The 10,916-nt window shown below is 41.0% G+C and overlaps 1 protein-coding gene and 1 pseudogene across 1 annotated transcript; one reads left to right on the top strand and one right to left on the bottom strand.

Annotated features, from left to right (window-relative positions):
- The first annotated feature begins 204 nt into the window (after positions 1-204).
- On the top strand, positions 205-1,222 carry LOC110259011 (annotated as a pseudogene).
- A 7,907-nt stretch (positions 1,223-9,129) lies between these two features.
- LOC110259010 (olfactory receptor 2B11-like) lies at positions 9,130-10,225 on the bottom strand. The gene has a single exon (XM_021082308.1). It carries the CDS (start codon positions 10,188-10,190, stop codon positions 9,252-9,254), a length of 939 nt encoding a protein of 312 aa, XP_020937967.1. The 5' UTR covers positions 10,191-10,225; the 3' UTR covers positions 9,130-9,251.
- Between the last annotated feature and the right edge of the window lie 691 nt (positions 10,226-10,916).

Here is a 10,916-nt window from a genome sequence, read left to right as displayed (position 1 = left end):
TTCCCAGCACGATGTGCTGCAGAGACTGTCTTTTGTGCATTGTATAGTCCTGTCCCCTTTGTTGGAGATTAATTGACCATAGGTGAGTGGGTTTATTTCTGGGCCTTTCTGTTCCATGGATGTATGTGTCTGCTTTTGTACCAGTACCATGCTGCTTTGATGACTGTAGCTCTGTAGTAAAATCTCAGGTCTGGGAGTGTTGTACTTATGGCTGTGTTCTTTTTTCTCGAAATTGCTTTGGCAGTTGTATTTCCATTTATCTTGAGTGTATGTAATTCTTTTGCCAGGTAACAGGAAATGAATGATGATGGAAAAACTCAATGCAACTTCTGGAGGCTACTTTGTCCTGCTAGGTTTTTCCAATTGGCCTCGTGTGGAAGTAGTACTCTTTGTGGTTGTCTCAATGTTTTACTTAATGACATTGACAGGCAACCTGTTCATCATTATCGTATCATACCTGGACTCCCATCTGCACACTCCCATGTACTTCTTCCTCTCAAACCTGTCTTTTCTGGATCTCTACCAGCTTCATCCCCCAGTTGCTGGTCAACCTCTGGGGCCCAGGAAAAGCCATGTCTTATGTAGGTTGCATGACTCAACTTTACTTTTCCCTTGCACTGGGATCCACAGGATGTGTGCTGCTGGTGGTGATGTCCTATGACCGTTATGCAGCTGTATGTAGACCCTTGCATTACACTGTCCTCATGCACCCTCGTTTCTGCCATCTGTTGGCTGTGGCTTCTTGGGTAAGTGGCTTCACCAACTCGGCACTTCATTCCTCATTTACCTCCTGGGTACCCCTGTGTGGACATGGCCAAGTGGACCATTTCTTCTGTGAAGTTCCAGCACTGCTGCGACTGTCTTGTGTTGATACAAGACAGCTAATGAGCTGGCCCTCATGGTCACGAGCTCCGTTTTTGTTCTCATACCTCTCATCCTCATTCTCAGCTCCTATGGTGCGATTGCCCGTGCTGTGCTGAGGATGCGGTCAACAGCTGGACTTCAGAAAGTCTTTGGGACATGCGGAGCCCATCTTATGGTTGTATCTCTGTTTTTCATTCCAGCCATGTGCATATACCTTCAGCCCCCATCAGGAAGTTCTCAAGATGGAGGCAAGTTCACTGCCCTCCTTTATACTGTTGTCACACCCAGCTTCAACCCTCTAATCTACACCTTGCGAAACAAAGATGTAAGAGAGGCAGCAAAAAGATTAGTGGGGTGAGAGTGAGCCTGTATACTTTGACATTAAGAGCATAATGGAGCATCTCTTCACCAGTGGGTCTAATCGTAGCTGTTGCTTCTAGCTATGCCAGAGCCACAGCAATGCCAGATCCGAGCTGCGTCTGTGACGTACACCACAGCTCACGGCAACGCCAGATCCTTAACCCACTGAGCGAGGCCAGAGATCGGACCTCATGGTTCCCAGTAGGATTTGTTTCTGCTGTGCCATGATGGGAACGCCAAGGGAGGAGTTGTTTTAAATATTGATAAAACAGCTAGTGTAATTCTTATGGAGAGATGATCTTATTTTTTTTTTTTTTTGGTCTTTTTGCCATTTCCTGGGCTGCTCCCGCGGCATATGGAGGTTCCCAGGCTAGGGGTCTAATTGGAGCTGTAGCCACTGGCCTACACCAGAGCCACAGCAATGTGGGATCTGAGCCGCATCTGCGACCTACACCACAGCTCACGGCAATGCCGGATCGTTAACCCACTGAGCAAGGGCAGGGACCGAACTCGCAACCTCATGGTTCCTAGTCGGATTCGTTAACCACTGCACCACGACGGGAACTCCTGATCTTATTAATTTTAAATAACCTAGAATATGCCTTTTAATTTCTTGCTTTTTAGGCAGAATTCATCATAAAATTTATCCTCATGGATTTGATTAAAAATACAGTGAAATGTCTTCAATCCTTTCTCCAACAGTTACTCTTTTGTTGAATAATAGTTACGATTGAGAGGAATTTTGGCATGTATTCTTTATTATGCCATCAATAGTAAGAAAACAAGTTTTGGAAGTTCCTGTTTTGGTGCAGCAAAAATGAATCTGACTGGCAACCATGAGGTTTTGGGTTCAATCCCTGGCCTTGCTCAGTGGGGTAAGGATCTGGCTTTGCTGTGGGCTGTGGTGTAGGTCGCAGACATGGCTGGGATCCTGTGTTGCTGTGGCTGTGGTGTAGGCTGGCAGCTATAGCTCCGATTGAACCCCTAGCCTGGGAACCTCCATGTGCTGTGGGTGTGGACCTACAAAACAAACAAGTACAAAGAAAGAAAGAAAAAAAAACGGAGGCAACCGGGTACTAGGGTCTTAAAGTGACTTGATAAATCTGATGGGTATTTGAAAGAATTAGTGAAAATATATTGGAAAATGTTGTGATGAAAGCTATATGAAAATGTAGTGTTTTTCCTTCTTAAGGAAATTGGTCTAATTTGAACAGTTCTGATTAGTAAGTTCATTATGAAGATCAAGGCATATGTTTTCCAAAGAAATGAATGTATTTTTATTACAGTAATAGTTTTGTGACCTATGTTATTGATACCTTCTCTGTTTGAAAGAAGTGTCCTATGTATGTAACATTTTAAAACTCGAAACCATATGGAGCTCCCGTGGAATAAGGTTAAAGGACAATTCAACATAAAATAAACACCTGAGTTTTGTGTGGTGATCGCGTTGTCCGTTGTGGTTTTGAGGCTTTTAACCTTTTCATATGGTTGATTCAAATCCTATTTCCTAAATTTTTAAAATGAAAACCACATTTTCAGACTTCCCCTCAGTTCCTTGGTTGGTTTGCAGTCACACTGATTCTGATGTCTCTGCCTTTGTGTGTCTGTGATTCTCTATCTCCAGCTCGACATAAACGGTAATATGGGCTATGTGCCTTTGTCCTTAACCTACTGTCCAAGAAATGAAGAACCGAGACTGTGTATATAAAAGAATTTCTAGTAAGTAATTGGGGCCACATAGAGTGAACCATCACAGGGTGAAATAAGACTTTTAAAGGCAAAAACGATAGTTTAATACAACACAAAAGCTGACTCACAAGCATAGAGAACAGACTTGTGGTTGCCAAGGTAGGGGGAGTGGGAGATGGAGAGGGAATTTGGGGCTAGTAAGATGCAAACTACTGCATTTAGAAGGGATAAGCAATGCGATCCTACTGTGTAGCACAGGGGACTATATCCAGTCTCTTGGGGTAGAACATGAGGGAAGATAATATGAGAAAAAGAGTGTGTGTATGTGTGTATATATATATATATATATATGTGTGTGTGTGTGTATGAACCGGGTCACTTTGGTGTACAGCAGAAATTGGCACAACATTGTGAATAAACTGTACTTTAATTAAAAAAGGGATAGGAGTTCCTGTCATGGTGCAGCAGAGACATGAGGTTGTCAGTTTGATCCCTGGCCTTGGTCAGTGGGTTAAGGATCCGGCATTGCTGTGAGCTGTGGTGTCGACTGCAGACATGGCTCGGGACTGACGTTGCTATGGCTGTCTCGTAGGCTGGTGGCTACAGCTCTGACTTGACTCCTAGCCTGGGAACCTCCATATGCTTTGGATGCAGCCCTAAAAGCCAAACAAAAGGGGGGAATTAAAAAAAAAACTCCCCCCCCATGTAGTTTAGTTCTTTGAACCACCTTGTGCTTATGGACGTTCCAACACTTCCTGTAATACACGAGTCTCTGACTATCTAACTTTAAAAAAAGTTGAAATTTCGCATCTGTTTTCTTTCTTTTCTGCTTGAAAACATAAATTTAAAAAATTTGTATAGACTATTTTTCTTGGAATGCTATAATTATAGCCTATATGATATCGAATCCTAGCCATATTACCATGATATTCCAGTTAATTTGTAATCCAAAACAAAGGTCAGCTACCAAAATTCCCCCAAAGATTAACACATACATTATTGTGTTTATTGTTTTGAACTTTTCAATCCACTAATGTGAATCTTATGCAGTTGTATCACACACCACAATGAAATATTGACTCATACCTGTTGGGATGGCTATCATCAAAAATAACACAAATAATAAATGTTAGCAAGGATATAGAGAAAAGGGAACCCTCCTACACTATTGGTAGGAATGTAAATTAGAACAGCTGTATTATCCTATGACCCAGTGATTCCATTCCTGAGTATAATCCCCCCAAACCCCACTAATTTAAAAAGATACATGTACCATAGCGTTCATAGTAGCATTATTTATAATTGCCAAAATATGGAAACAATCTAAGCATTCATCAACAGAAAAATGGATCAGGAACACATGGAATGAATATATATACACACACAGACACATATGTACACAATGGAATACTACATGGCCATAAAAAGTAATCAGATTTTGCCATTTGTAGCAACATGGATGGACTTGGAGGGTATTATACTAAGTGAAATAAGTCAGGCAGAGAAAGACAAATACTGTATGATACTACTTATTTGTGGAATCTAAAAAATACAGCAAATTAATGAATGTAACAAAAAATAAGCAGATTCGCAGATAGAACAAGCTGGTGGTTACTAGTGGGGAGAGGAAAGAGGAGAGTGGCAACGTGGTGGTAGGAGATTAAGAGGTAGAAACAATTGTGTATAAAATAAGCTACAAGTATATGCTGTACAACACATAGAATATAATCAATATTTCATAATAACCATAAATGGAGTATAACCATTAAAATTGTGAATCACTGTATTTTGTATACTTACAATTTATGTAATTTGAACCTAACTATACTTCAAAAAAAAAAGAGAGGAGTACCCGTCGTGGCACAGTGGTTAACGAATCCGACTAGGAACCATGAGGTTGCGGGTTCGATCCCTGCCCTTGCTCAGTGGGTTAAAGATCCGGCGTTGCCGTGAGTTGTGGTGTAGGTTGCAGACGCAGCTCGGATCCTGCGTTGCTGTGGCTCTGGCGTAGGCCAGTGGCTACAGCTCCGATTTGACCCCTAGCCTGGGAACCTCCATATGCCGCGGGAGCGGCCCAAAGAAATAGCAAAAAGACAAAAAAAAAAAAAAAAAAGAAAAAAAAAAGAGAGAGAGAGAAAATAAATAGCCTAACTTTGGCTTTTCAACAACAACAACAAAAACTGAAGGAAAGAAGCCACATGACTTGCTTAAGTTTAACTGACTTTTATGTGATGAAATCAGGGTAATGAGAATAGATTTTTTATTTTTAATTTTAATTTTAATTTTTTTGCTTTTTAGAGCCTCACCTGCAGCATATGGAGATTCCCAGGTTAGGGGGTCTAATCAGAGCTACGTCTGCTGGTCTACACCACAGCCACAGCAACGCCAGATCAGAGCCACATCTGTGAACTATACCACGGTTCACAGCAATGCCGGATCCTTAACCTGCTGAGCAAGGCCAGGGATCGAACCCACTACCTCATGGTTCCTAGAAGGATTCATTTCCACTGGGCCACGACCACAACTCTACAATAGATTTTTGTAGTTCTGAGGCCCTTTGTCATGGCCAACGATGCCCAGGGTAATCTAGAAGGTCCGAAATCCTAGCATTGCCAACCCTAAACCTAAAACCAAGAATTAGTAAATTGGCAATCACCCAGCGCACATGAATCTGAGTCACAGACAACTTTACTGAAGAACTGAGCAGCCTTTTCTCAGCTAAGAATGGAGGCTAAATGCAGTGAAGGACCAGCTTCTTCTTTATCCCAGTAAAATTTTCCTTCCCTTCCAGACAGCTCTTGTCTCCCAGTTTTTGTCCACTTCCTCTCATGCCTATTCCTGTGCAGCATATTCTCTGAACACATGCTCAGTTATCTCTTCTGCGTATGTCTCAGCAGTGCAGGATGATTGGCACAAGCATGCCATCAACAATTACAGAAACCAGCACGGCTTCCACCCCAGATACACTCGTTTTCTTTTCCTTTGTTGGTCTCAGCTTCGCATATTATATCTCTATTTTACAAATGTGGGGCTAGAAGGGCACTGGTTATCGTATGTCATGACAGCTTCAAGTGATTTCAAGCATAATAAACTTTCAAATTTAAGTCCATCATATTCCAATAACAATTCAACCACTAAGATAATAAAAATTATGGAAAAAATAATGGTATAGAGACTTAGTATATTGCACCACCAGATTTCACATTGTTAATTTTTACCAGGGGATTTTATTATCTTCTGTTTATAATAATATAATATGAATGTACATTTAAAATATTTTTTTCGGAAATATTACAGAGTATAATGCGACCTATTCCTCAATGTTCCTGAGAGTATTTCCCAAAGACAAGATTGAGGAAGTTCCCTTGTGGTGCAGTGGATTAAGGATCCAGTGGTGTCACTGCATCGACTGGGTCACTGCTGTGGCATAGGTTTGATTCCTGGCCTAGGAATATCCACATGCCATGGGTGTGGCAAAAAATAAATAAATCAAAGATCGAATCAAGGATCACATTGATTAACTTTATGTATCTGTCTCTTAGTGTGCTTTAGTGGAAACTCTTTCTCACTCCTCTCATCTCCCCCCTCTTCCACCCCTACCCCACTCCTGCCCTAGTGGCCTCTGGGACACTTCCAAGTCATTGGAATTCTGAATATCACCTTTCGAGTAGACATTGGATTTATGGTAGCTGTAAGACGTTTATTGAACCAGAATTCTCATTTGCATTTACTTTATTTTATTTAGTTTATTTTTTGCTTTTTAGGGCCACACCTGTGGCATATGGAAGTTTCTAGGCTAGGGGTCGAATTGGAGCTGTAGCTGCCGGCCTATACCACAGCCACAGCAACCTGGGGTCCGAGCTGCATGTGTGATCTACACCATAGCTCATGGTGCAATGCCGGATCCTTAACCCGCTGAGCAAGGCCAGGGATCGAACCTGTGTCCTCATGGATACTAGATGGGTTCATTACCACTGTGCCACCATGGGGACTCCTGATTTGCATGTATTTTGTTTTAATCCTGTCCCTTAGAGCAGGATGCACTTGTTGCATAGGAGTTATACTCTGCAGATCTGAGAACACCTCTAATGTGAAGGAAATCATAGGTAAGGTTTTGTTTGTTTGTTTCTGGCTGCACCCACGGCATGTGGAAATTCCAGGGCCTGGAATCGAACCTGTGCCATAGCAGCAACCCAAGCCTCTGCAGTGATAATGCAGAATCCTTAACCTGCTGTGTCACAAAATAACTAGTGAAGCCTTTTTGACTTCTCCCTTAAAGACAGTCCTAAATACATGTCTACATTTTTAGGATCTTTTAGAACAAACGTGAAAATATTTTGCTGTCTTCCTTTTGTTCTTCAGGAAAGATTTGCTTGGTTGGGAAAAGAAGAAAAGCTTTTGACCAACTTCTTTGAGAAAGCACTCTTGAGATTGCTCATGCTTTACATCAAGGATAGAGTACACGCTAAACTTCACATGTAATATGTACTTCCTTCAACAGAGCTTCTTAATGGTTCCTGACAGTATTCTTCATGCTGGAATATACTGAACGTACATGCTGCGGAAACGTGAAGTAGTTTAGTAAAAAGGACATGTTTCTGTGACTTTCCCCCTACCACTACACTCAATATTCTTTATGCTTAAATGTTTGTGTGTATTTCCTTTAGGAAGCCCTGATATTTCAGAGTCTGGAAAGCCCAGTTCTGAAATGAGTTGTCTTTACAGACGTAAAAGATAAAGAAGTAATCTGAAGAGCTCTCAACAGTCTCATCGCTAAGCTTTTGACACAAATCTTCCTGGATTTTGCCCTCCAAACTGAAAATTATCACATTCCTCTGTGTTTAAGACTAAGACAAAGGGTGTCTTTATTATTTCTTTTTTATTCAAGTGCAGTTGATTTACACTGTTGTGCCAATTTCTGCTTAGAGCAAAGTGATCAAGGATATCGTTACTCAAAATGATCAGAGACATTATCTAACATCACAGAATTTTTTACTTTCATTGCCCTGTGTGTGTGTGAAATTAAAAAAATTTTTGGGGGGGCATTCAGGCCAAAACTCAGGCCAAAATTTAAATTATTTAAACAGCTAAATTTTAAAATTATTTAGAATATTTTCCAAATGAGAGAAACCAAAGTCTGTTTGTCTCAAGAACTGGATCAAGCATCCTATGATCTGCTTTTTTCTTTTTTAAATCAAACATTAGATATGATTTCAAATTGTTTCTTGTTCAGGATAACATGCAACTTTTCATCCAGTGGTTTGCTTAGATTTTGATCATACCCGAACCCATGCCAGAGAAGTCTAAATGGTTCTTGTTTTTCTTAGCTGCTAGTTTCTTCACTACACAACCATTACGTTGATTTCTCATCCTATTAATTTAACAGCAAGTAACCATAAACTCTTTAATTTGCTCTAAAAGTGTAACTAATTTTGTGACAAAAGTTTATTAGATATGAACCCTAGAGCTCAGTTCAGTACTTTGAATTTGTCATGATACAGATTGTGAGCATCAAAGAGATACTCAATTGCTTAAAGTAAGCAAGTTGCTTTCCCTTCTAGAAATGCAAATTGCTTCTTCTTGTAAAAGATTCTTGAAGGATTTCAAAAGGCATTCTGGGCTATTTCCATTATGCACAAAATGTTTCCAGGTTGTGGTTCATGATTCTCTCAGAAGGTTCATGCTTATAATATTTAAAAGGGATGTTAAGAAACTTAGGCACACATTTTGTCCATTTTAATATTCAACAATAGATCCTTTAGGTAAAAATACAAACCCTGTACACTTGTTAGTTAAACAAGGGTCAGTGTGCTTCTAAAGAAGCAATAGGATCTACGTAAGTTGAGGTTGATTGCCTTCTGAGACTCACGGTTGGTCTGAGGTGTAGAGTGCCTCACTCGGAATGCACACTGGCACTGTGCTGCCCACTTGGATGTGACCAGTCTTGCCGAGAGTGATGAAATTGTTCTTAGGTGGCACTGTCATAGGAAATCCATTGGTGAATGGTTACCATGCTGTCTTCTGATTATTAACTTTAACTAATTAGTTTGTATTGTAATATATAGTACTTTTTAAATACTGTTTGACATAGTTACTATTTCAGTATGTATTAACCAGTGTAGACTATTTGTAGTATATTTCCACGGATTGGCCTAACTGGTGTATACTAGCCAAGTATCACCCTTGCCTAACACCATTAGAAAGAGCATTAGAAATATGACATATTTTGCAAGAAGAATAACATGATCTGAGGAAAAATGAGATGAGAATGATTTGTCAGAGAAACTCCTATGTACCTACTCACTTGTCAAATAATGTCATTCGATGTCTGCGAACTATCACTTGGAAGTGAAAACGCTCCTCACCAGGTTGCCCCAGGCACCCTTTACATCCTTGTTCCTCAGAGTGTAGATGAAAGGGTTGAGTGTAGGAGTCACCACTCCATAGAAGAGAGCCATGAACTTGGGCTGGTCCCTAGAGATGGAGGAGGGGGGCTGAAGGTACATGCTAATGGCTGGGCCATAAAAGAAGAAAACTACAATGAGATGGGAGGAACATGTGCCAAAGGCTTTTTTTCTTCCCTCCGAAGATTTAATCTTAAATATAGCATGTCCGATAGAAGCATAGGAAGCAAGAATGAAGCATAGTGGCACAGCTAACATGAAAATGCAAACCACAGAGAGTGTGAGCTCATTGGAGCCCTTCTCACCACAGGCGGCCTTTATCAGAACAGGAATCTCACATATCAAGTGATCCAGTGTGTTGTGACCACACAGTGGTAAGTGTAATGTGACAGTGGCCTCTGAGACAGCGTAGGTTATTCCACCCAGCCACACAGTGGCCACCAGTAGGATACAGGTGCGCCGATTCATGATGAGGGTGTAGTGCAGTGGCTTGAAGATGGCCACGTAGCGATCGAAAGACATAAGAGCCAAAAGCAGACATTCTGTGCCTCCCATTATGTGGAAGAAATAAAGCTGAACAGCACAGCGCAGATAGCTGATTGTCTTCTCAGATCCTCCCAGGTGAAACAGCATCTGAGGGACAATGCTTGTGGTGTAGCACATGTCCAGAAAGGAGAGGTTGGTGAGGAAGAAATACATGGGGCTGTGCAAACGGGAGTCTAAGGTGGACACCAGAATGATGGCTATGTTTCCCACCATGGCCATGGGGTATGTTAGAAGCAGAATAATGAACAGAGGAAGCTCCAGCCAGGGACGATCCGCAAAGCCAAGTAGAATAAACTCTTCTGGATGGCTTTTGTTAATTCGTTCCATTATCTGCAGTTTGCTTCCCCTGTATCGGAGCAGTGGCAGGAAAGGTAGAAAGAGTTTGAGAAATGACAAACGCAATTGTGTATAGTGGGACTATATGCACACAATTAAGCATCCATTCATAGAAGATTGGGTGCAGTCACTTGGGTGGGTGGGGGAGGATAATTAAAAGATGTGACACCAGGGGACAATTTCTCCTCATGACCCTACAGCATAAAGACAGCTACCTTAAGCAAGTAACCAACCTTTCTGAAATGGAATCTAGTACTCTGTGTGATAAAGATGACAATGAGCATGTCCTTGGGCTCTGGTAAGGATTGAATGCCAAGCAGAAGCGACTGTGTTTCAGATGCTCCAAAGTAATGCTTTTATACTTTGATTTGCAGAAATATCAGCTAAGGAGGCAGTTAAAATGAAGTTTATTTGTTCCTATCTTCAGGTGACCAATAAAGTAGATGTGGCTGGTCTTAGGATTCAGATAGGTCTTTTTTTGAATCCCTGCTGCAAGGCCTTACTGAAATGTTAAGAAGTATGAAAGCGTGCAGTTAGCTCTAGCACAAGGAGGAGGTGGAGAAAACCTAGCCCTTAGGCATCATCAAGATAGGCTTGTCCAGATGCAAGTATATTATTATAGTTGAATAATTACATCATTCCATGGGGACTAAGAAGGCTTTTAATATTTAAATCCATCTTGGTCATTTAGAATTGAGCAAGAAACTTAAACACTTT

This window comes from Sus scrofa, unplaced genomic scaffold (assembly GCF_000003025.6).
Source record: "Sus scrofa isolate TJ Tabasco breed Duroc unplaced genomic scaffold, Sscrofa11.1 Contig627, whole genome shotgun sequence".
Taxonomy (NCBI): Eukaryota; Metazoa; Chordata; class Mammalia; order Artiodactyla; family Suidae; genus Sus; species Sus scrofa.
Note: the sequence above shows the minus strand (reverse complement) of the source record. Positions and strands in the feature narration are given on the sequence as shown.

Excerpts from the sequence above, each read along its gene's own strand:
- LOC110259010 (XM_021082308.1), bottom strand. The coding sequence starts at position 10,190 with ATGGAACGAATTAACAAAAGCCATCCAGAAGAGTTTATTCTACTTGGC.